This window comes from Artibeus jamaicensis, unplaced genomic scaffold, assembly GCF_021234435.1.
Source record: "Artibeus jamaicensis isolate MK-2021 breed Jamaican fruit bat unplaced genomic scaffold, CSHL_Jam_final contig_1028, whole genome shotgun sequence".
Lineage (NCBI taxonomy): Eukaryota > Metazoa > Chordata > Mammalia > Chiroptera > Phyllostomidae > Artibeus > Artibeus jamaicensis.
In genome coordinates this window covers 8,275,354-8,301,545 of record NW_026521201.1, presented here as the reverse complement: position 1 = coordinate 8,301,545, position 26,192 = coordinate 8,275,354, and the positions used below count along the sequence as shown (strand labels likewise).

The following is a 26,192-nucleotide window of genomic DNA, read 5'->3' as shown; positions in this document are numbered from 1 at the left end:
CTCCAGTGTGAACAGCAACTGAACCACAGACTGGCTCTGAGCACACAGGGTCCCCCCACTTCATGCTTGAGGCCCCATCCCACTCAGTTTCTGGCTCTCTCCTATCTTTCTCTCCCCCTGGGTGCTCTTCACAACTGTCATGGCTTTGAATATTATCTATATGCTGGCAACTCCATGCCCCAACCTCAGACGGTGCGCCAACTGCCTACTTGCCATCCCCACTGGGAAGTGAAATAGGCACATCCCAACTGAGCTCCTCATGCAAATGTGCTCCACCTCCTGTCTTTCCTGGTTCACACCAACTCCATCCTCCCATGCTTAGGCTCAAACCTCACAGCCATCCTGGCCACCTCTTCCTCCCGCTCCCATATCCAGTCTATCAGGAGATACTGTTCTGTTTCCAAAACAGACTGAGAATCTGACCATTTTCACCACTTCTACCACTCTGCTTTGTTGTAGCTCCAATCTCCTCCCTCTGGGCTACCACATCCATCTTCTACACGCTGTTCTGGTTTCCACCCCAACTCCCACATACAGCAAAGCCACCCTTGAAAAATGTAAGTCGGATTATGAGACATCTCTTCTTAAAGGCACTGGTGTCTCCCCTTCTTGCTCAGCATAAAAACCAAAATCTAGTCTCATTCTCTGATCCCCTCCCCACTCCTTCTCCACCTGCTCCTTCTGCTAGAGAAGCTTCCCTCCCAGATGTCTGCATGAGTAATTTACTCACTTCCATCTTATTTGAAACAGCACTTTCCTTTGCTGCTCGTTAGCACCTCTGATCCCCCTTACTTGACATTTTTCCTTTTTCAAAGTGCTTAGCAGTTTTTCACACACTGTGTGATTGCCTTATTTTCTGTGCTCATTGCAATACTCATTGTCTTATTATTCCTCTGACCCTAGAAAGGCAGCTCAGGAGGAAGGGACTGATGTATTGTGGACTGATGTATTCCAGGTGCCTAATATCATACCTGACACACAGGAGGGGAGATGATACATACAGTGGAATGAATGAATGATGGTTCCTGGAGATGGGGAAATCCATTTCCCAGAGGCAGAGGTGCCATAGCCTGGTAAAGGCAAGGAGGAAGGAGGTGTCTAAGGGAGGTGAGTTTAAATGTGAGGAACAGTTGAAGGGCAGTTAGGATGAACAGGGCTATTGAGTGAGGGTAATGAGTGTTGATTTCTGTAGGCCTAAACAAGTCAAAGATGATGAGTTACAGGTAAAAGTCCCTCATGGATTCCTCTGAGGCTAAAAGTATAGATTCCGGCCAGATAGAACATAGGTCTGGGAATGACTGTCTTGTGAGAACATTAAGACTAGAGGATTCTGGGAAGGCCTTAGCAGCACCCAGGAAAAAGTCCCTGGAGCTATAAAGTTCCTTGCACCAGGAAGTGTCCAGACTCATAAGCTGCAGTGGCCTGCAGGCAGAACCATACAGATAGATAGAGCTACCTCTGAGACTAATTTGTCATCCCCAATGTTGGCAGCTCTCTGAGTGCAGGGTTACATCAGAACTGTGCTTGTCAAACAGGCCTATTGAGACTGGGGTTATGGGTGATGGTCAGTAACCTGTGCTTGCTCTGTGTTGGCCATACCTGTTAACCACCTTTAAGAGTCTAACCATATGGGAAACAAGGGTCCAGTGTCTGTGAGTAGTCAGTTATAATGAAATATAATTGGCCAGAGACCAGGCCCTCCTAGCTATTCTAGCAGGGACTGGGGGGAAATTTGGGGTACCACAGTCTCTCCCATTCAATAGCACTTACAGTTTACATAGAATTTTAAAACAGATGCTCTTACTTGAGCTTCAAAACACAGTGCTATAAATATCATCACATTCCTTTGACAGATGAGGAAACTGTCTTCTTTTACAGGAAGAAGCAGCAGCAAAACTCAGAAACTTGCCTGCCTTGACTTCATGTCTAGTCCTCTTTTCCTCTCCCACACTACCTTCCTGCCTTGGGGGATATCATATTTGTTCTTCTGGTTCACAAGCCATTAATTGTGAGGAGGGAAATGAGTGCCCGGTCTCCAGACACCTTCCCTCACTGCTCTTCACACATACTGTCCCCATTTAATCTCCAGACAGCCCTTCAGTATGACTTTTTACCAGCTCTTCAATCAAGAGGAGTGAAGAGCACCTCACTGTGGGGTAGAGAGAAGATGGGGGTGTTACAGGTGCTTCAGAAGTCCAAGGAAGGGCTGATAAATTATTTTTTTTGTTTAGAATATTAAAAAACTTATAGTTATTTAAAATATAAATTACAGAACATAAGGGCTGAACAAATCCTGGCTGCTGGAGGTACAGAAGGTGGGGTGTGTGAGATGTTGCTGCTTATCAAAGGGCATTGCATGTTAGAGAGAATGGGGAGCTGCATCCCAGGGCCAAGTGAAGTGAGGGGGAACCCCAGGAGGTCTGTACTCCAGCTGTGCGCTCCAAAGGGCACTTAATCTCTCCACTAGCATCTTTAGCATCAGCAAACTGGGGAGGTTCATTCTTGCCTGTTAAACCCACAGCGCAGTTTAGAGTGACATGACATGAATGCAAGGGTGAGCTGCCAACAGAAAACCAGGCACAAGTGGAAGGGTCTGCACGATGGCGTTCTGCTCTTCTCCTGTCTTGCACCCTCCCTCTTGGCTCCCAACATAGTCATTTTTTTCTGTAGAAACTGTAAACCCTAAGAAGTTTCTTTTGATTTGTCTTTGTTTTCCTTTAAAAACACCAAGAGTGTAGGGGAAAAATGGCATGTCTAGTGTTGATATGGGCTTTGCTGACAGTGAGAACCCCAGAGGAACCCCCGGAAGGGCGGAGGGTCCCCTCTGCATGCAGGGGAACAGCTTGCTGTCACCTTCCTGCATTTTCCTGCTATCTATCAGGCTCCAAGTCCCTGGCATAGGTTTCATAAGGACCTACACTGCTGTCTGAAAAACTATAGCCTCAGAGGGCAGGGCCTACTGCTGCTCCCTCTTCCCTGTTCCTCCTCTCGAGTATGCCCTCGGTTCAGAGCACTGCACAGTGCCAGCTCCGAGTACAAGTGCACTGGCCTTTACATACACACCTGCAACTCAGGGCCCCGAACAGCACCTGAGAAATGATTTAGGGCTTATCCAGACTGTAAAACCGGGAGTGTGCTCAGGAATGGTAGAGCAGAGTGTGAGGGAAGGGAGGCACAAAGCATATGTAGGAGGACCAATGTTTTTTGTTGTTTTTTTTTTAAATAATCTACCATTTACTGGAAGAAGTCAAGAGCAAGTGCACACACACACATGCACACACACTGTGAGCTCCGGGGACCTGGGAGACAGAGGGGCAACCCAATCTGGAGCTACAGGGTGAGCAGCAAGGGTGCAAGAGGCTAAGGGAGGGTATGAGGAGTGTGACAGCCTCCTCCAATGTCCATCTGCTGAGAGGGGAGCAGACAGGGGCTTTTAATCAGGGGAATTAGGAAGATAAAATAACGTGTCAATTCAACTAATCGGAAGTGAAATATGGAGTGGAGAAGGGATAGTGGGATCAGTGGGGAGACAGAAGGTGGCAGTTGGTAGGGTAGTCTTAAACATCTTTGATCGAAACTGTACAGCATCTGCTCTGTGCTGTTATTCAGGTTCAGCACATCAAAGGTTTGTACAAATATTACCAAGTCTCTTAACCAAGGAAAAATTATGATAATAAAATTAACACATGTTAAAGACTAACTGCAGAGGGCTTGCCTATAGATAAAGAGAGAAGGTTTAAACATGCCAGGTAACAAAAAGACATGTGCAGGAACTGGTAGGAACTGTATAGGAGGAGGCAGCTCTTGGGGAAAGGCAGGCCTTGGAGCAGAGAGCAGGGGCTAGGGTTCTGCCTGAGGCCAGGGAGCCAGGGCAGGGTGTGAAGAGAGTGGGAGTGGGAGAGAACCAGGAGGTGCAAAAGTCAGTTCTCTGGGAGGGAGGGAGTGAGGTGCTGCTGCCCCAGCAAGAGGGGCAAAATGACCTCAGAGAAACTCTCTCTCCGTGGGTCACCCAGCCACCTGGGTCTCTGGCCACTCCGAGAAAAGGACTGAAAGCAGGAGTCTGAACACAACTGGTTCTTTTCTTCTCTCCCAAATGAACCTGGGGGGTCTGGGCTGCTTGCATGGGTGGCTGATGTTAAATCAGTGAAGCCCTTTCAACGTGACTGTAACAGGCAGGGCCTGGGGCTGATAGTGCAGGCAGAGACGGAGCCTTCACTCCAGGGTCCCAGTTGGAGAGAGCTCCTTTCCAAAATGCTGTGGGCAGAAAGGCAAGAGGGGCAGGGGCAGTGGTCTGGAGGTGAGGTGCAGTGAGAAGAGGTTTCGGTCCCCACCCAGGCAGCTGCCCAGATGTTGTAAATGTTCCTTGGTTTTCTCACTCCATGGTCCTCATAGCTGCATCCTCCTATACAGTGTGAGTCATGCCAGGCTGATTGTAAAGGGAGAGAGAAAAAGATGCAGCAATCAAAACTTAAAGGAAAAAGAGGCCTAACTGGTTCCAAAGTTAAAAAAAAAAGAATAGGAAAGTTTTCAAAATAAAGCAATAAGAAGAAACTCTTTTAAACCAATTTAAACAAACAAATTAAAAACAACTACATGAAAATAAGGAGGTAGGGAGGAGAAAATATAATGACAAAAACAACAAACCAGGGAAAGACAATGAGTGTTAGAGCAGGCACGGACTGTCAGGTCCAGACGCCATGTACTTACGTTTACCTCGGTGATTGCTATATCAACAATGCTACCCACAACAATCAAGGCGTCAAACGTATTCCATGCATCACAGAAATAGTGCTGCATGGGGCAGAGAAGCCGAGGAAAGGAGAGAAGAGAAAAAAAAACCAACAAAGGAGAAAAACAAAATAAAATGGAAGAGGAAAAATGAAAAAAAAAAAGCATGAAAGAAAGGAGAGAAGAGAAAAAATGAGAAAAGAAAGAGGTTACGTGGGCATATTAAATACTCTCTTACCACTCTATAGTCCTGGTGGCTCAAACCTGGGTAACCTGGTTTTCGCAGGGTGGAGAGGCCTGACAAAAGCTGGGTTAGTTCAAAGGTTATGCTGGGCTGTGGCCACCCTGGGAGGGGAGCCAGCGGCCTCCCACCACCTGCTCTCTCCACTCGGCTCCGAGCTCCTGGGCCCAGCACAGAGGGCCGAGCTGGGACAAGTGGAAAAAAAGAAGGAGAAGCTCCCACTTTTTTTCCCTCACAGGACGACGGCAGGTTCAATAAAAAGCATGACTGGAGGCGGGTAAAAATAGGAAATAAAATAAATAAATAAAAGGAGATAAAGAGAGAGAGTGTGAGAAGGAAACAGAGGAGGTAGAGGAAGAAGGAAGGAGGTTTCCTGGGGAGGGCAGAGTCATACTCACATTAGTTTCACTGAGAATGACGTCAATTATGCTGCCAATTACGATGAGGAAGTCAAAAACATTCCAGGGATCACTAAAGTAACCCTACATAAGGGGGGGGGCAGGCAGGATGGGGATTAAAAAGGAATATTAGATAGACAAGAACAGAGCAACAATCACCATCAGAATCACCGTCTGGGTACCTCGGTGTTGCTGCTGGAGTTCCAACGCCCTCTCTGTGACCAAGAGCCCAGAAGCCCAGGAAAGAAGGAGGCGACTAGTCCAGTCCTCCTGCCCTGCCTTTCTGTGGCCACATGGCACCCCTTCCTCCAGATCCACCCCACTTTACCACCCTCATGCACAGAAGCTCTTTCTAAATACTTCCCAGCAAGGCAAGGGTGGGTATGGAGGGCTGGTAGTACAAGCTACAGTGGTGCAGAAATGTGGCTAGACTCTCTTTTCAGTTCACATTTGGCATTTCCTATGCCTCCAGTTCTCTTCATCCAAAGGCCTGTCTAAAGGGAGGGAGGGAACACAGCTGGATGGCCCTTTAGAGGACAATAGGTTATGGTCCTGTGGGTGATCTGGGAACTAAAGAGAAGTAATCAGTGTGGTCCAAAAGACTGGCCAGGTCACCTGGTTTCCGCAGAAACAAGGGGACCACATCATTGAAACAATATCTATAAAAAGTTGGACATTATGCATATAGAATGAGGGTCACCTTGTTCCAGCACTGGACATGCCCAATATTTTCAGGGACAGCTCTGTCCTGGCAAAGTCTTTCCTACTGAAAGGACACAGAGTCCAGGTTGATCTCATAGTTTGATAGTGTAGGACATGTCCCTAGACAATGCTCTTAGGGTGTTTCCGAAGCACGTGCCCCAGGCTCCTTTCCCAACACTGTCATTCTGATGTAGGGTTCCACTGAACCCTACGGGTGCCACCAAAATGAATAAAGTCATCAGAGCCCTTCCTGGGGACTAGATTGATATGGGTATTCTGGGTAGAGGGTATGGATGCAGACATAGGCTTCTTGGGAAGGAGTACCATGGAGGAAAGATTCTGGCACAGAATAGGAAGGACAGTGTCCTGATGACACCGCTTTACCCTATGTGCACAAAACTTTTTTGTTTCCCACTGTATTTAGAAAAGAGAAGAGATAAGTATTTTCGAAAGACATTTTTGAGGTACTTGGACAACTGGTCAACCAAGGATAGGGCATCCCAAATTCCCTAGAGGATTCCAGGCATCTGGGTGGTGGACTCTGTACCACGAGTGAGTCATCTTCCTCTCTGAGAGGTGTGGGAGTCTAGAATGCAGTGCTCTGACCACATGGACATGTGCTCACAGTTTAGGAAGCCTTGGGAACTAGACAGCTGTGTTGTCTGTGGGTGGGGTGGAAAGGACCTAGTACTAAAGACATCTCTCTTTAAAAAAAAAAAAGGACATTTTCTGCTTTTACTTTTTAAGAAATGTCTGAAAAGGGGACAGAACTGAATTGTCCTATTCTGAGCACATTTGCTCAGCAGGACCACAATTTTTCTTTTCTCTGAGCCACTAGCTGAGCTCCAGGAGATGGAATTCTCAAAGTCAGTGAGTGGGGACGAAAGCACCTGAGACTTTCCCAGAACTCTCTCCCCAGTTGTCTAGAAGGCTGCCAACTCTCCATTTTTAATTTTTACTCACAAGAGCCAAGGGTCTGTGTCTTCCATTTCCTCCTGGCTCTATCCAGCTCCCTTAACTTCCCTACTTCCCAGCCATGCCCTCTTTCCAGAGGTATCGCAAGACACATTGTCCTAGGGCTGTTATTCTTACTGTGGGAGGTCAGGTCACAGGGAAAGGGGTCTCTCAGTTCCCAGGCATTTCTGTCAAAAGAAAACAGAAGTGCCATCGCAGAGACTTTGCACAGCCAGACTGGGGAAGCAGAGGTTGGCCAGGGCATGGGTTAGGTGAGGGTCAGTCTGAATGCGTAGCTTTCTTGTTGGCTTTCCAGAATATTTTCTGAATATTCTAGAGTCTTTGAGGCAGAGAGAGACCTCTTCCATTTAAATCAGATATTACATGTAGGAAACAACTGATTCCCTCACAGGATCTCAGATATCATTCTCAGGGCAAAAGGAGAGGGCTGACTTTGAATGGAGGGAGATAAAGTTTAAAGACCCCAAATGAACTATAAATATGCATATGGTTTAAAATTAGATTTTAGAAAACACTGGGGAATATCTCTCAAAGATAGGAACACCAGCTTTGTGGGTAGAGCTACTTCAGAAGGGGAGAGGGGCTGAGGAAGAGAAAGGAGAGAAGCCAGAACTAGAGCAGAGTCCAGAACATTTGGTGTCTAGCCTAGAAAACATGGTAACAAAACATGATTTAGATGTGGGGGCAGGAGGAGAGGTAGGAAGGTGAGAGGTTCAGGGCTCAAGAAAGGAGGAGTCTTTCATCCACCAGAGACCTGAAACAAAAATGGGTAGGCTGATCTTGGTCTGCAATACCTCCAAGAGGAGAAAAGGGGAAAGAAGTAAGGAAGGAAGGAAGGAAGGAAGGAAGGGATGAAGGAAGGAAGGAAGGAAGGAAGGAAGGAAGGAAGGAAGGAAGGAAGGAAGGAAGGAAGGAAGGAAGGAAGAAAGGGAGGAAGGAAGGAAGAGAACAGGCAAAGGCAAGGTTAATACACAGGTTAATCAGCTGGTGAGCACCAGTGGAGGGGCCGAGACCTAAAGGGACCCTGTCAACCTCTTGGTTGGGCATCACTTGTCAGTCTTTCCCTTGGGTTTCTGGGAGTACGTGCAGACAGAAGGAAACACAACACAGTCAACTTCGCCTTGACCATGGCCCCCTCTTCCATCTCTCCATTGCTGCCTGCCATTGGGTTGGCTGGGCTCTGCAGAGATTAGTGCCTCATGCTGTGCTCATGGAGGCTTTTGACTGACTTCTCTGGTCTGTGGCAAGCGATGTGGTGGGCCCAGTGCCTGGGCCTCCACTGGCTGCAGAAACCAGCCAGCACTCCTATTGCCAAGGGCTCCTGTGGACCTAGCCCAGAGGAGATTCACATCAGAATGCAGGGGTGAGGAAGCATGTCTTTGAGGGTTGGTGACAGGATCCCTTTAAGAGGCAGCTTTAACCCTGACCCATACACCCACTTTCTCACCCCCCTAACCCATAGCCCATTGATCCTTCAAACTGGACCGTGAAGACAGTTCAGATCCAGCTTTCAGGTCAGCCTCCTCCCCCTACTCTTTCAACACCCCATTCCTCCCACCCATTCCACACCCACTCCCAGAAACAAGACCAATAGTCCCCAGTATGACAACAGGTTGACCAAGGAGACACCTGGCCAAACCCCTAAGCAGGCAGGACCTGAGAGAATTATTTTTTTTCCCATACTCTGGAGTATAAGAGTTTAGTGTTCTCTCTTTCCCCCCAATTCTCCCCACCCTAACCCCACCTCTGTTTTTGCCTACCTCCTTATTTATTGGAAACTATGGGTAATGTGGGTTTTGGAGGTATAATGGAAGAAGGAGGATAAAAAAATGATAGTTTTTTTTTTCTCTTATAACTGTTACTTTTTTCCCTGGTGACAGGTGCCAAATGGTAGGGAAGATGTCAGGTCAGGAAAGGTTTTCCCTGGCTCTCCCTGAAGTGGTAAACCAAACCTCTTCACATCCAGCTCCTCAGAGCATGCAGGCCTGGTTGTCCAGAAGGCATGGTGCTTTCAGGGCAGTCCCTAAACCCTGCAGAGTTAGTAGATTTCCCCTTTCAAGAAGTGGGACTCTCCTCTGCCCATCCTCAGGAGGGTCTCATGCTCTTCCACCCCAGGCTGAGCAGCAGCACCTGGCATCTGCCTGCACACTGGGAATAACCCATGCCCCTGAGTGCCGCTGGCCCTTCACTCAGCAGTTGACATGGACTGAGACCATGTAGACCATGCTAAAATGATTTACCTTCAGCAAATCATGATCAGGAAGGAAAAACAGTTGCAAAAGTATCCTGTGATGCATTTAGCATGTAGAAGAATTTTGGATTTTCCTCTCTTTTGGATTACCTCCTTCACTAGAGCTATTCTAAGTTGAAAGAGGCAGTGTAGTAATTAAGAGGCAGGGTAGGGTGTCTGGGTTTAAATCCTAGCTCTGGTACTTACTAGCTGGGTAACCTTGAACCAATTACATAACCTCTCCATGCCTCAGTTTCCCCATCTATAAAGTAGGATAACTATAGGGCAATGGTGAGGACTAAATGAAGATATCTGTAAGGCACTTAGACCTACACCTGGTTGAAGTAAGCTCTAAGTTAAGTGTTAACTACTGTCATGATTAACTAGGATTCACATGATTAAGCAGGATTCACAGGTTTAATTTTGGGGGTGGGACTGAAGCAGAGGGAAAGCTCAGGTGTCTGTGGAAGGAGGAGAGAAGGGCTGAAGTTTCTGGAATCCTGAGCTCCCCTTTCGTCTGTCTTTAAGGCCTTTTCTGCCCATCTTGAGTTACTACTGAGTAGTGTGACTGTCTTAAGACTCTAAAATCTGGCTGGTACTATTCTGAGATTAGTGACAGTGTGCAAGTTGCCATGGCTAAATTTTGAGGCTCAAGCTCATCTAGGTAGTCAACTGCCACATTCTCAGAAACCACTATTCCTGCTGTGAAAGACACAGTTTCCTCTTCTCTGCTTGGAGGCTGGGAGGAGTGGGCCTGTTCTCCAGTTCTGGTCCTGCAGAGGAGGACTGCTGTGGTAGAGGTGGCAGGCACTTGTCTTTGCCCTTGGATTTGGATTCTTAGCTCCCTCCCTGCCCTGAGCAGTGCTCCTTACCAGGGTCTTTATATATGCAACACAGACATGAGAACAAGTTGGTGGTAAGAGGAGAGCTATCAGAAAATCCACATGCTGGGATTATGCTGTGTGTTCTTAGGAATTTTGAGGCAAAAGTTATTTTGTTGCTATTACTTGTTTTTTCTCTTCTCTATCCCTTCATGCCTATTGTCAGTGCCTACCTCCTTCCTGTCCAGCAGACAGGAGGGGAGTCAAAGGAGCACAAAGAAAACCTGGCCCCTCAGGGGGAAGTGGACTCTGGACTTTCAGTCTGTCTGGGGTTTGTCCCCAGAGACTGTTCCCTACAGGGACACACTGGGTCCCAGAGTGTTGTATGGGAGACCTGAGTTGAGATTAGAAGTGGAGCTATTGGAATTGAGATGGAGAGCAGGAATAGACAGAGCAAGCTGAGGGTGGGAAGAAGGTCTGAGAGGGAGGGGTGGGGAAAGTGAAGGAATTACAGAAATCAGGAGGAGAACGAAGATAAGAAGGGTACTGATGGGGAAGGCCACTCAGGTGGAAGGCAGGAGAGGAGAAGGAGGAAAGACCACACAGATGGTAGAAATGGGGAGAAGCAGAGGGGGAAAAGGGGAGGGAGAAGGGGAACGGAGGGGAGGGGAGGGAGGATCATGAGAGGAGACCATGAGAGCAGGCCAGGCAGGATGGAAAGCTCCCAGAGTGGGCCCAGGGCCTCTGAGGTGACTCTATGACTCAGACGGGAAAGAAGCAGATATCTATGAAGATGGAGGAAGGGGTCAAGGTCGCCTGCAGGAGGCCAGGCCTAAAATGGGAGGGAGAGTGCAAAAATTGGCTGTACTTGACCCAGGGAAAGGGGCTCACTCAGGGAGGTCACCTGGGTGAGCAAGCATTTGTGTCAGGAGGCATTTGTAGGGAGTGGGGAGGCGGTGTCCAGGTGCTGGGCACATGGCTCTTCCCTGGGCTCCAGGCTGTGGAACTGGGGACTGGGGGGCTCATAAACCAGGGAATGGAGCAGTGCCAATGTCTTAGTGTGTGTTTGTGAAGAGTCAGTCCCATGGAATATCATGGAACATAATGGTAACTGACACCAAGCAGAGATAATAGAAATTGTATTACATTAGGATGCCATTTAGGCATACAGTAATCGTGGAAATTAGTGGTGTCTCATGGGGAAGGCATAACTAGAGCACACAGCTGCTCCCAGGCACTGGCCGCCAGGCAGCCAGTGAGGCTCTCTGCCTTCCTCAGTCAGCTCCCACCGTGTGATGTGTTCATTCAGAAGAGCCTGAAGGCTCACACAACACCCACAGCCTGGGGCAGCAGGGACAGAGTGAGGGAATAGGCAGGGGTTGCAGTGGGGGCCCGAGGGGGTGGTGATGGGGGCTGCTCTCAAAATTGTTAGAGGAATGTATGCTTTGAACAGGACACGATCTGCTTCGATTCTACTTTAGAATTAGGCTTTTCCATCCCCAGGAAAGTTTCAAAGGACCTCTTCACTTATCTCACCTACATACATGAGTGCTTATAAGGTGCCTGGTGTGCAAGGTGCAGGCATATGGAGTGGGTCAGACCTGACGCTTGCAATCTTCCCCACTGCGAGCAGATGAAAACTGGTGGTTATTGACTAAGCTTCTTTAGAAACCTCAAGAGATTCATTCTCTACCTCACTTGGCACCGGAGGAAACTGCAGGTGCTCTATGCTCATGCTGTCCAGGAGCTGATCTGTGAAGGACTCCTCCAGGATAGCGTGTGGCACGGACATGTCCCTGGGGTGGGGCAGGGCCAGGAGACATACTGCAGGTATGCAGGCAACTATACGTTCACACAAACAGTGTTCCCTGTGAAGAGATAGGGAAGGCTGAGACTAGGCAGCCCTGGGAGTGGGAGAGCAAGGAGGAGCCACAAACAAGCTTGACCTGCAGGAGCCCTCTGTGGTCTGCCTGTCTCAAACTCTCTCCTGCTCAGTCCAGCTGACCTAGACTCTGGAAGAGCATGCCAAACCCAGACCTGGCAGGTCCCATCCTATTGTCTCCATGCCCTTCCTGACCCAATGAGTCAGCCCTTATTTGGCAAAGGGACAGGTATGACCCACCTGCAACCATGACAGCCAGTCTGCACCCACTTTAGTGAACAAAGTGGACAAAAAGAGCAACTGCCCTCACTTCCAGAGAAGAGCCTTGAATTGTGCAGGTGGGTGATTATAACCTCTGCTTCCTTCCTGTCAAATGGGAGCGACCACAGTGTACACCCACAGAGGGTTTGTGAGGATTACCTGAGTCCAATAGTGAAGTGTTCAGTACCTACAGGTGGCTGGGACTGTTTCCATGGCTGCCACGGCACTCTGAGGGCTGACTGCTTTCCTGTGCCCTGCAAGGCCTCTCCCTCCCTTTCAGTAGCAGCAGGAGCCCTGGCCGTCCCTCAGTTCTGGTGGGTTGGAGTAACACACAGCTCTACAGCTTTGGGGATCCCTTTTCCTCTCCCAGACACAGTGTAGTCTAGTTTCTTTCCCAGTGGCAGCAATGAAGATGGAATTAGTGCACTTTCCCACCAGGCTTCTTTATACATTGTGGGTAATTTTCCACACTGAATAATTAAATGTAATAGCTAATACTACCCTTCCCACACAAGGCTTGATGCAAAGTCATATAATTATTTTGTATCATTCATAGTGACTTTTAAGCTCTCAAGCACCAGGCAAGAAAGAAACCTGTCACAGTATTATAACAATATGCAAATCCCTGGGTTCAAGAGCAGGTGGGAGGCCCCATGACAAAGCCCATTTATGCCTATCTGCATGCACAGCTCCAACAGGTGCCCTGTGGGCACTGCACAAATAAATAATAATCAGAGTAATGCCCACTCACCAATTAGGCTGCTGAGAAACAGGTGGGAGCTCTGCCCCCATGCAGCAAGCAGCTCTTGACTCAGGGCTGGAGCCGCTGGCCCAGGGGTGGGCTGAGTTTTTCCCTGTCATCCTTACAGCCTCCCTTCCTTCTCCTTCCCTTTCCTACTCATTTGAACAGGACACATATAAGTGCTGAGTTTTTGGGTCGAGGGAGTTTCATTTATGGTGAGAGACACTAGTTTCTTAAGAGTTCGGATAAATACGTTTAAGGAAAATTGAATGAGAGGCTGAATGAAGTCCTACCTTAGCCTAAGGCTGTGGTTCTGTGTGTGGGGTGCAATGCCTGCTAGGGGTGTTTGGGAACCTGCAGGGCACCCTTATATGCTGGAGGCAGAAGTGACATTTAGGACTGAGTGGGTGGGGCCACCAGGGGATGCTGTCTGTGGAGCTAGCTTTGGTTTGCTCTCATTCTGGTGACCCTTACAAAGAGTCTGATGCTGCAGGTGCTACTGTGTTGGGTCTGGAGGAACATGAAGATGGGTAAGAGCTAGTCCTGCTGAAGGACTATCCAGAGCTTTCCTTGTTCCTCACCCTCACATCCACTTTAACACCGGATAAAGTCATGACTCTGTCCACCTCCCTCCACATCTACTGCTGCCACCTGCAGGCTTTAACTGCGCCCGTAACACCACAATGTCCATTTTTCACTAGCAGTTGGCATGCTGGTTCAAACCCACAGTCAGACGGTATGATGTCCCACATAAGGCGCCTGCTCGCTGTGGCTTCTGAGTGCAGTCAGAGTAAGTCCACACCCCTTACAGAGTATGCAAATCTACGAGTTTGCACACTCCGGCTCTACCCACACCGCCTCTTCACTCACTGCTCTCAGTGCCCAGAATAAGCTGAGCTCACCCCTGCCTCAGAGCCATTGCTCTTCTTTGGTTCCTGTTCTACCTCCAGGCCTCATTTTAACCAGCATCTTCCTGACCACCTTCTCTCAAACAAGTGCCTCTTCCCTCCTAGCTCTCCCTGTGGTAACCATCCCACAGCATGGGCCTTGCTCCATTCTGTAACCTCTTTGTTTGTCATTTCCAATAGGACACCATGAGCCCTATAAAGATGGTACCATGTCTCAACATCATTATCGAGGTGCTCAATAACTATAGAAAAACAAGGTGGAAAAAGTAGTGCTAATGAGTGGAAGTACCAGAGGAGTACCTTCAACTCAGTGCAAAGGAGCATTCCCAACAGAGCTGCCTCCAGAAATAGGGAGTCTCCTACAGCAGAAAGCAAGAATGTGTAGAGCTTTCTGCAGTGATAAAACATCAATGACCTTAATGGTGTTTTCTAACAATATTCTGAATCTCTTTCCCTTGTTCTCCAGTCCTTTAATTCTCATTCATATATTCATGCCTGCATGCATAAAACTTTCACCAAATGCCTCTCATGGCACAAAAAAAGTGCATATGAAACAGTTTCAAGGAATTCAGCCCTCTAATTTTTGTCTGGGACACTTGAAAATCTCCCATGGTAAATGCATGTGTGTCCATGTGCATGTGTGCATATATGCACATATATAAGTACATGTGCATGCATGCAGGCTGTATTAAGCTATCATTTCATTTTCCTGAGCCTGCCCATCAGGTGACTATCCCATCTCCTGAAAGTACCCATCACTTCAGATTTATTTTTTATTTTTAATATATTTTATTGATTATGCCATCACAGTTGTTCTATTTCCCCCTTCATTCCCCTCCACCCTACCCCCCATCCCCACCATTACCCCCCCTTTAGTTCACGAACACTTGTCTCAAGTTCTTTAGATTATACATTTCCCATACTATTCTTACCCTCCCCCCTATCTATATTTTCTACCTACCATCTATGCTACTTATTTTCTGTACCTTCCCCCCCTTCTCCTCCTCCCACTCCCCTGTTGCTAACCCTCCATGTGATCTTCATTTCTATGGTTCTGCTCCTGATCTAGCTATCCTCTTAGTTTGCTTTTGTTTTAGGTGTGGTTGTTAATAACTGTAAGTTTGCTGTCCTTTCACTGTTCATCTTTTTTATATTCTTTTTCTTAGGGAAGTTCCTTTAACATTTCATATAATGAGGGCTTGGTGATGATGAACTCCTTGAATTTGATCTTATCTGAGAAGCACTTTATCTGCCCTTCCATTCTAAATGAAAGCTTTGCTGGATAGAGCAATCTTGGATGTAGGTCCTTGCCTTTCATGACTTGGAATACTTCTTTCCAGCCCCTTCTTGCCTGTAAAGTCTCTTTTGAGAAATCTGCTGACAGTCTGATGGGAACTCCTTTGTAGGTGACTGTCCCCTTAGCTCTTGTTGCTTCTAGGATTCTCTCCTTCATTTTAATCTTCACTAAGGTAATTATGATGTGCCTTGGTGTGCTCCTTCTTGGGTCCAACTTCTTTGGGACTCTCTGAGCTTCCTGGATTTCCTGGAAGTCTATTTCCTTTGCCAGATTGGAGAAGTTCTCCTTTATTATTTGTTCAAATAAGTTTTCCACTTGTGGCTGTTCCTCTTTCCCTTCTGGCATCTATAATTCGGATGTTGGAACGTTTAAAGATGTCCTGGAGGTTCCTAAGCCTCTTCTTATTTTTTTGAATTCTTTTTTCTTCATCCTTTTCTGTTTGGTCATTTTTTTCCTCTTTCTGGTCCACTCCTTTGATTTGAGTCCCAGTTTCCTTTCCATTACTATTGGTTTCCTGTACATTTCCCTTTATTTCAATTAGTTTAGTCTTCATATGTTCCTCTAAAATCAGCCAGTTCTGTGAGCATCCTGATCACCAGTGTTTTGAACTGTGCATCTGAAGGTTTGGCTGTTTCTTCATCGCTTAGATTTATTGGCTCTGGGGCTCTAAGTTCCTCTTGAGCCATGTTTTGATCTGTTTTTGCCTGTTAGGTATGAGGAGCGGAACCCTAGTTGTTCACCAGGGCGGGGCTACCCAGGTTGCTGGTTTGTGATGCTGTATGTGGGGACGGGTCAAATAGAGGCCACCCAGGTCGCTGGTTTGTGATGCTGTAGGTGGGGGCGGGGTCAGAGAGGCACAATGGCGGTCCCCTCTGCCGCTTCCTGCCACTAGGGCCTGTACCGTCTGTCTCACCGCTCCCTCCTTCACCAGTTTATCTGTGCGCAAATGAGTGACTGTGGTCAGCCTTCAGTGAGTCTACCTCCTTGCGCCCTCAGTGGGTCCGCCCGCTTCTCCACACTTGGGATCTGCCTACAGCTGCTGGCATGCCTGGGTTGAGCGCCCCTGTTGGTCCGGTGGATCTTTCCTGCCCAACCCCGCTCTGCTGCTGGCTCTGCCCCTCTTACTGGTTTGGCTGAAGGGTTCGTTGTTGTCAGACTTCCATGAAGTTCAATTTTCTGTGTTTTTGGCTGTGTTTTTGTTGCTAAAACTTTGTTGTTTTTAAACTTGGTTGTGGGCAGAGGCACAGTGCTTCCACCTACGCCTCCATCTTGGCGGAAGTCCTTGGGCTAAAAGGCTGTGCTTGATCAGGCCCTGCCACTTGTCCATTACAAACCACTCTGTTCCAGCCACCTGGCAACCATGCATTTTCTCCCTTCAGATTTGGAAAGGAAATCCAGAAGGTGCAGACCAATTCAGGGGTACATATGGGCCAAAGACAGAATGGCTAATGAGAGGTAGAGGCGGAGGGATATAGGTACAGAGTGGCCATGATTATTAATTTCCACAGAGTTGCTGCTTGAGAATAGCTTGTTTTCATTTATCAGAAATTTTCATTTCTGATTTGCTTATACTTGCCGAGACCCACTAAAGGTATAGCAACATTTCAGCGTATTCACATTTGTTGTTTCAATGCGGGTATAGTTTTAAGACCTTAGCTTTTGAATCACCTAAACCTGTGCTAAAGCCCCCCAAAACATCAACAATGAAAAAACTGGCTGTTTGATTTTGGACACATTACTTAGCTTCTTTCTCTGACCTTCAGTTTTCTGAAGACCATTTTATTTGTCTTATAGATTGAGATAATGAATGGAAAATGTCTGATTCTTTATAGACACAATGTATATTATTTCCTTCCTTCCTTGCTTCTGAATGTTAATTTTAGGAATTGACACAGAATCGGTTAATGTCTTTATACATTGCTTACGAGTACCAGGCTGAACAGCAGGTTTTCCAGGGATGAATGAGATGGTGAACTGGGGACTCTATAAGATTCAAGAGTGGGCCAGACTCAGGGAATTCTGTTCTTCAAATGGCAAACCAACTCTAGGGATCACCAGCCTGCTTGTAGTCAACATTAAGCCCCTGGTACCAAACACATTGCAGGGTACATTGAAAGCTCAACATAATACTCATGGGTTGTCGGTTAACTTCAGGGTGCAGAAAACACTACCAAACAGCATACAAGCAAAGAGTTCTTGAAATACATAATATGGAGATGACAAGGCCTAGAGATGAGAAAGAGAGGAAGGGGTAAAAAACTGGGCTCAAATCTTGTGAAGCCCAATAGTGGGTGACATTGGTCACAGAAAGGGCAAGCGATAGTTTTACAAATTAGTAGCTTGGTTTATGCTCTGTCTTTACCACAATCAACCTTCAAGGATGCAATAAGATGAGCCTTGAAATTATATTATAGCATGAGGCAGAAATCTGAGTCAAGGAGTAGAATACACGAGTTCAGGAGGAGAGATGCCATAACACCGGAATTGCAAAGTACCAATTTTAAAATGGAAATGAGCAAGAAGGACATGATAAGGCAGAAGGTAAAGTTCTTTTTGTTCTGAGGTAGAAAGCTGGATACAAACTCTCAAGCTGAGGGATCTAGGGAGTATACATTCTATTGGGACAGCCCTTTCCCTAGAGGCCTCAGTGACTTTTCAGACATTGCTGTGGTCTGAATGTTTGTTTACCCCCAAATTCACATGCTAGAATCCTTACTTAAGCCCAGTGGAGTTAGGAGGTGAGGCCTTTGGGAGGTGATTACTTCAGGAGAGTGAAGCTTTCAAGAATGGGGCCAATGCTCTGATAAAAGAGATTTCACAGAGCTCTCTTGCCTCTTCCACCCTGTGAGGACCCAGCAAGAGGGCTTGCCCCAGAGAATGCAACCATGCTGGTGCCTTGATCTTGGACTTCCTGCTCCCAGAACTGTGAGAAATATATTTTTGAGGTTTATATGCTACCCAGTCTGTGGTATTTGTTACATCAGCCCAAATGAACTAAAGCAGACATGATCTCACTTGGTCTCATCATAAGATGCTAATCCAGTCTTCCTACTTCACAGAGAAACTGAAGAATGGGAAGAACAGTGCATGGAAGAACTATACCTGCCTACCTACTGCCTACTCCCTACTCCCAACTCATTCTGGGTGATGCTGAGGTGGGAGCTAGGCTTTCTGCTTCTCAATCTACCAGAATTTTCTCTTTGTGGAATCTGGGGCAGTAAATGATCAAGCAAAGAAATTAAGTAAAATTTGCTTTGTAAAGATATAAAGCCTCACAAAAAGTACTGCACCATACAGAAATGTACAGCACACTTAAAACCGTGAGAAGGAGGAACTGTTGGTGAAGGGTACAGTTAGAGCCAGAGGTAAAGTTGGAGAGAAAGTAGATTTTAACAGGTGATATAATTGCCTGGTAAAAACATACCAAGTCTCTCAAAGGTCCTCAGCTTTCAAGAGGAGGCAATGGCCTCAGCATGCATCCTCTCCTAATGGCCACCTCAATTTCTCCTTCCTTCTCCTGGTCCTTTATTGGCTTTAAAGAAAATTTCTCTCAACCACTCATGGCAGAGTGCTTGGGGATCGGAGTCCCTCCTGCCTCATGGAAGAATCCTGGGCCTGTGGCATCTTGCCTACAGGGTCTTGCGGCCCCTTAGTTGCTACACTGGTACATTTAGAGAAACCCTGGCCCTGACAATTCTCATTCCATCTGCTCAGGCTGCCCCAGGGCCCTGTGGGGCTCACTCAGGGCCTTGGTAGCAGGCACCAGCCCTCTCTCTGTTGCTCATTAGTGGCTTGTTTGACACAGGTTTATGCATGCCTTTCTCCTGTGCCTCTGTTTCTGTCACAGATGGCAATATTTATTTCAGAACCTAGTCTTTAGTGGGGCCTGCAGTGGCCTTTTTGGGGGTCAGAGGAAGCATCTGATTTTGGAAATGAATGAAAACCACAGTCTAAATATGACTCCCTGGCCACAGCAGAAAAGTGGGCTTGGCTCACAGCTGGTAAAAATGGTTGCTCTTTCCTGGGTCAGACAAGTGAATCTGCCTCTTGAATTGAGCCTTTAATCATCTGATAGGTGCTCTCCCTGCTTCTCCACACGCCTAGTGAGGGTCAGGACCCTGGTCCCTTTCCAAGAACAAGAAAATGCCTAAAACAGTGGGTCCATGCCTGAACAATTGGGACCCTCAGCCTCAGAAGCTTCCTTCCCATCTATATGGGGTGTGAGAGCCCCTGGAGAACCCTAAGCTGGCTGGAGATATAGGCCATAATGTTGTCAGGTTGTGGGAGAAAAGCTAGCTGCCAAAGGGAAACCAGATATTGGATGTTTAAGGAAAGAAGGATCTAGACATGGATAAAGCTGACAGAGGAGACGGAGGGCCTGGGCTGCAGAGTTTCTTTGCATAGAAATTCGCCCTCTCTGAGTGCTGCCTGTGCTCCTGGCCCCTCTACTGCATTCAGCTTTCCTGCTGCCTGTTGTGTGTGCAGTTAGACACAGCCCCGCCCTGTCCCTTCGGCCACAAGCCCAGTAAAGAGAAGGCAGCCAGTGATAACTTCTTCCTTCTTGACTATACCCTCTGGGTGCCATCACATGCTGCTCACCTAAGCAAGGCAATAATCTTTCCCTAAGAACAACACAGGATGTAGACAAAAGATTACTCTGGGGCCACTGGAAACCCTGGGATTCCCTATACTGGACAGGCACAATGACAAAGAAGAAGAAGGCGGCCTTTGTGCTCAGTAAATCCAAGGCCAGCAACAATGACTCTTAGGCGGAGACTTTAAAGATACAGAGAGATTGGTCCTGGCTCAGGCACTCCACAGGACTGACCACTATGAGGGCCATTCAGGACCCTCTTCCTCCTCATGGCTCCGCTGATGCTCATGCTGGTGAGACTGAGCCAGGCTGCTCCTGGTGCTGTGGTACGTGACCCTGGCAAAGGTCCTGAGCAACTCTTATTCTACAGTGTCCCATTTGCCAGGCTCCCTTCCAGTCACGGCTCTTCCGTTGCTTCCAGCCTAGGGAAGGGCAGCAGGGCATTGATGCACTCCTAGGGACAACAGCTTGAAGACGTTTGTCAGCATCACCATGGCTGCCAACCTCACCCTCTTTCCATCTCTCTGATGTCCAAAAAGCAGCCAAAGTTCCATATCCTTTTTCCTCAAAGATAACAGGGGCTCTTCCAAAGCCCCCAAAGCTGAGAAAATAGGGTATAAGCTGAATCGTAACTACCCCATTGGTAGCTGACACTATAAAGATGTTGGCCAAATGCCCTATGTCCAAGGGCAGGTGACAGGAATCACAGGCCCAGACATTTTGGAAGTTTTGCTGTGAGGCAGGCTGGAGCCTAGCAGTAGAGGCCAGTGGGCAGTGCGAGGGTGCCAGGTACAGTGGGTTACCCGGCTGGAAGTCTGGAGGCCCCTGTGGAGTGACATCATAGCTATTGGGCAGCAAGTCTCTGTCTAGCAACTGGGTTGTGCAAGGGCAGGCTCTGCACCCTGGGAAAGGACAGGGTAGGAACTGGGCAGAGGCTTAAGGCACACAGATTTGAATTTCACTAAGGCACTAAAATGCTAATTAGGAACCCCAGTCTGAGGCCATTCAGCCACAGCAGCAAGACCAATTGCAGATCACATCTGCCAACACACTGTCTGTCTCCCCAGGACCTGCTCAGGATTGGGGTGGGAAAGGGTCTGCAGGGGAGGGCCTCAGCACTTGCAGCTGAAACTGTAGGGGACCCAGGGGTGACTGGGTAAAGGGAACCGATCGGCATGGCACTGGTGAATGTAGCCCAGTATTGATGGGGAAAACCGATCAATGCGAAGTGGCACACAGGAGCCAGGTGTGCAGATCAGCTTTCCCATGGGAAACAGGCATGCATTGTACCCAGGCTGCTTTGAGACTTGCTTTTGCTGAAAGTCCCTCACCCAAAGTTAAGCCTGCAGATGTTTAATGTATATCTCTGAAACAACTCCCTAAAGTCTGTGCTGAGACGTCCCAAGGATGAAATGTAACCAAATCAATTATTTTTATCATTCCCTTGCATTTGCAACTTTTTTCTTTTTTTGTTATCTGTAAGAAACAATCACTTAACTAAATCTAGAAATAATAAGAACTTTCTTTGATATAATGCGACTGGAAAGCAATAAAAGCCTGTCTAGGCAAGGGTCGAGGCGTTCTCCCCTTGAGAGAGTGGCCATGCTGTCCCTTTTTCTCCACAGGACTCAGCAGTCCATGTAAATTTGTTTACCTCAGCCACAACACACAGACTCTGGAGGGCCAGAGTCCGCATCAGCTGCGAGAATTGCCCAACTCAAGAGAAAATTCACAATGGGGACCCCAGGGCAAGCAGCTGTCTCACCCTGTCAAGAGGGCTTCCATCACTATCAGCTGATTACTGGTAGAAAATTTCCAGCAGGAGAAAGAGTAGGGAGGGTGAAATAAATCATTCAGCTTCACAAAGCCACAGCAGTCAAGGTGAAGAAGGCAGGACAGACAAAGGGCAGCAGACACAGGAAATGCCACAGGGAGGAAGCAGTGTCCAGACTTGTGCTGCCCTGTGTGGCAGCCGCTGGCCACATGTAGCTAGAAAAATATGAGTTAATTAAAGTAAATAAAATTTAAAGTTCAATTCCTCAGCTGTACTAGCCATATTTCAAGTGCCCAATAGGCACAGAGACTAGCAGCTGTTTCATAGACAGTGCATATGGGACATTTTAATTACGGCAGAAAGTTCCATTAGATAGTGCTAGTCTAGAAGCCTCACTTTGTCCCTTAGGTTTGAAATGCCTTTGGGCCCTAATTTGTCCTGCACCATGAAAGTGAGCCCCAAGACGTCAGCTGCTCTTATTCAAGAAAGCTGGGGCCAGGAAGGTCTGAGAGGGTTTTCACTTTGGTGCCATTCACATGGACTATTGCCAGGCTTGGAGAAAGCTGAAAAGATAGAACAAGGCCTTGAAGACAGAGAGCTTTCAGCGTCAAATCCCCCTGGGGAGATTGTGGGGGGGTGGGATTTGACCTGGGGGAAGGCCTTCCTTCTGAGGGAAGTACCTCCCTTGGGGAGGTACTGAGAGGCAGTGAGAAGTGTATTCTGCGTGAGCAAGCCACAGCCAAGGGGAATGAGGTAAGTCTCAGAAATAGCAGTCTCTGCTTCTTCACCCCTTCACAACCCACAGACAAGCCTATGGGGAGTGAGGCATCACACCTTCTATTTGGGTGAGTGCCTTCTTCCCCGGGCAGATGGATTTCTAGTGAGAGAAGAAGGCAGAGCCCCAACCTCTGCTCCCCCTCCCTCAAACCTTGCCCTGTGTCAACAGTAAATCACAGGTAATGAAGTCACATCACCACACCCCCAGTGCTGACACCTGTGCTGAAAGCGCAGTGTCTGTGACTGGAACTGGTCTGGGACCAGGTTCCTGCCTCTCCTTATGTCAGAGCTGCCCAGCTGGGTTGAAGCCTTGGGACCACCCACCTAGGTTCATCCTATTGGCCATTCAGGTCTTGTTGGGTGGCTCCGTTTTCTCCTGCCATCCTCACCTTGGGTAAGGCTCAACGTAGAGTTTTAATTGGGATTGTATTGTCTATGGATCAGTTTGAAAATAAATGCCATCTTTATAACACCAAGTTTTCCAATTCATGAACATGACATATTTTCCTATTTGTTAGTTTTCTTTAATTCATCTTTCTGAAATTTTATAGGTTTTCTGCAAAGATTTGAGGCTTTTTTGTTAGGTTTACTCTTAAAATTGGATATTTTTCAGCACCTATTATAAAGTGAATCTTAAGAATATTTTCCCATATTTTCTGATAAAATTCTGTTTATAACAGGAAGACAGCCCAACTATTTAGTTATTTTCAAACCATTCTAACCAGAAGTTTTTCACACTGACTGACATAGTCTTGCACAATCAGGTAGAACGCAGGTGCTATCTGCTTATCTCCCTGGTGCTCCTTCTACTCAGGAAGAGATTTTCTGCGGCTTGTTGTCAGGTGTTCAGACTGGTCCTACTACATCTTCTTTCCCACTTTCCAGACTTCAGCAGATTCAGATCCCTGAGGTTTCCATGGGGGACGAAATTGCTCTAAACTGGTTAATAACCCATAGTTTCCTATGTGTTTGGAACAGAGTGTGATTGTAAGAAGTGGGGCAGTTGAATCTGGGGTAGGGATTTACTTGAGTAAATTCATTTTCCATAGAATGGTGAGAACAGACAGAAATGAAGAACTAGGGAACATTAAGCACCATGAAGACAATGAAAGAATGAAAGCAAGAGTACAAACTGACCAACTGACAGACTGACTTACCAATCAATCACACAGATGAAAGAGACAGAGATGAAAAGTCAAGTAGTGGCAACTTTAAACAACTTCTCCCTGGCTGTGACTGACATTACTTTATGATACTCTCACTGCCTAACCGTCCTTTTACAGCTAATGCTTACAAGTGCAAACTCATTACCCATCCATATCATACAGAAACCACCATACTAGTGAGCTAAAAGGTGCAGATGGAATTCCAATCAATAAGGAAAGGAAACAGGAAAGCTGTTCTGTACTTCAGGTCACTGTCAGAAGCCCTGATTCTTGGGCCAATCCAGCTAGACATTTCTACCAGAACTTTAAGGAGTATCTGGTTTGGTTTTTTTGCCCAATATTTTTGGGGATGCTTCTCCTGGAGTCTAATCCTTAATGAAGAATATTGCTTAATAAGCTTTCAGGGATCCCTGCTCCCCCAGCACTGGGCAGCCCTCTCTGGTGAGCCAGTTCAGTGACCCATGCTCCTCTATTGCCAGAACTCATTATAGAGGTATCCACAGAAAACACCCATTTTCCTTTCCTTTTACATCATAAACTGGCTCTGGCCCTGGCAGGTGAAATGCAAATGGCCTCAGAATGGCTCTTTCTTCTCTAGGAAAGGTCTCTTTTATTTTTCCCATATTTTCACAATAGATAACTAGGGATGGAGGAAACTAGGAGGCACTTTATGGTTTAGAGCACCACAACTGACTAGCTACTGGGCAACTGGCTTGTACCTAGGTGTGCAGAATTATTTAGGTGGAGTGGTTTTCAGGTGGAGGCTCTTATCAGGTGGCAGTGGTCAGTATCATTTACTTCTTAGGGAAGGTTTGCTGAGTGCAGCTCTGCTCATGGGACATGGGTCAGGAGGTCCCCTGCAGCACTCTGCAGACTGCATTGGGCATCATCAGAAACACAACTGAGTCAACTGTGAAGTGACTCAAGGCTTTGAAACATTTCAACCATACGTCTTATGAAACTAGATGAAAATGATGCCAGTTTCCCTAGCTAGAGGCTGCCATCTGACACTGAGGCTCAACTTGGCAACGCTTCTGCATTCCTGCCCCTACCTCGTCATGTTGCTGTGGGTAGTAAACCTGTCGGTAGTCCTGGGCTGCAGGTGAGCAGAGGTCCTGTGGGCCCCACAGCAGGTGGCCAGGGACATTCATGGTCTTCTATCAGCCAGGACAAAAACTTATGCCCCCAAAGGGGACTAGGTGTGGAAGGAAAAGTGAAAAAGACTCTCACTGCTGCCCTGGAGGGGGAAGGAAAACACCATTCTTACCACCATATGACTTTCCTTAAGCATCTTATTCTCTGAAAATTAGCCAGAATCCCTAGGCATTCTTTGAGTGAGAGGAAGAAACAGCATTTTAAGAATATTTTGTCTTATCTTTGAAATATCTCAAAGCTTGTTTCCCTCTGTCTGAAAAGTACTCTGCAGAAAGATGCTAACAGGTTGGTATGAAAGTACATTGACATAAGGCATAGGTGTTAGATTGTTCCAAGTTATGCCACTTAGTACTGGTGTAATTAATACTACATTTAATTGCTCTGAACATCACTTCCTTCCTCCATAAAATGGGGGGTGCTAAGACCCATCTTATAGGGGTGTTTTGAGGATTTCATACAATGAGGTATGTGTAGCACATGGTAGGATATCAAGAAATGTTAGTTGAGTATTAATTCAAAGAAGATGATGAATAGCTTGTCAATGAACATGGATTGAAGAGCCAGGGAGCACTCACCCCCCTGCCCCATTTAGTTTTGGGATAAGTGAAAGTTTGAATAAAAATGGAATCTATGGCCAGGGACTCCACCTTTTTGCCTTCTTTGCTCTGTGTTGCATCTGGGGAAACTAATAAAGGTGGAGAAGAGAAGGTTCAGAAAGTCAGAGAGATTTTCTCAAGTCAGTAGTGGTACAATTCTCTCAGGACCAACTCTTTCCTTCTCATTGCTCTCCAACAGGTGTTGAGGCAGCCAGGGGAGCTGTTGTGTTGCTATACACCCTCCCTCAGAAGTAGCTGCCCTTGTAAATTGCAGGCCAGCAGATGCCAGTGATTCTGACCATCCTTGAGGGTGGAAGACAGAAGGTGCTGCTCAATCCAGCCTGCTCTTCCAGGATCCAGGACAATGGCAGTGGAGCTAGTTGAGGAGGGCACAAATAACCCAAGGTGATAGGAAATCCAGCCCTCCCTGCCCTGCCTCGTTCATCCAAGGGTTCTACTCTTGTCTTTCAAACTTTTTTTGAGGAGCTACCTATAAGAAGCAGAGCACAGACATTTGCAGGTAACTGCCCTGACATGGCCTCTGAGTTGGAATAGGAGCAAACTTGGCCCCGGCTAAGCTTTGTACAATGAGGTTGGTCTTTGTGGCTGATGAAATGGGAGGAGCAGGGATAGAGGCTGGAGTGGATCTGGGAGGCTGGGCCTGGAGAGGTTTGGTTTACCAGTCTGTGGGTGTAGTTTCTTCTAGATTATGTACTTGGGGATGGGGCTAGAGACAAAGTGAGAAGTGGGAGAAGAAAAAGTATCATCTACTTCCCTCTGGATGGAAAGGCTCAGCTCAGGGAGGAATTGGCTTCCTGTACATCTCAGCCCATGGTCCAGACCATGAGCTGAGATTCTATCTTAAAAAGCTGGCCTAGTCCATTCTTGGCAGGTTTAGGAGTTAGAGCATTTATCTATCATCAGAGAAAATACGGACCTTCATGG

General features: G+C 47.1%; 1 protein-coding gene across 18 annotated transcripts in view; it reads right to left on the bottom strand.

Annotated features, from left to right (window-relative positions):
* Nucleotides 1-26,192, bottom strand: part of CACNA1C (calcium voltage-gated channel subunit alpha1 C) — a 657,076-nt gene that overhangs the window by 70,937 nt on the left and 559,947 nt on the right. For 10 of the 18 annotated variants that reach the window (XM_053662779.1, XM_053662780.1, XM_053662775.1 and 7 more), the window contains one exon: nucleotides 4,708-4,791. In XM_053662779.1, the coding sequence (XP_053518754.1) occupies nucleotides 4,708-4,791 (84 nt within the window). Of the gene's footprint in view, nucleotides 1-4,707; nucleotides 4,792-5,367; nucleotides 5,452-26,192 lie in introns of all 18 variants that reach the window. The other 8 variants (XM_053662750.1, XM_053662752.1, XM_037148601.2 and 5 more) reach the window with 2 other exon arrangements.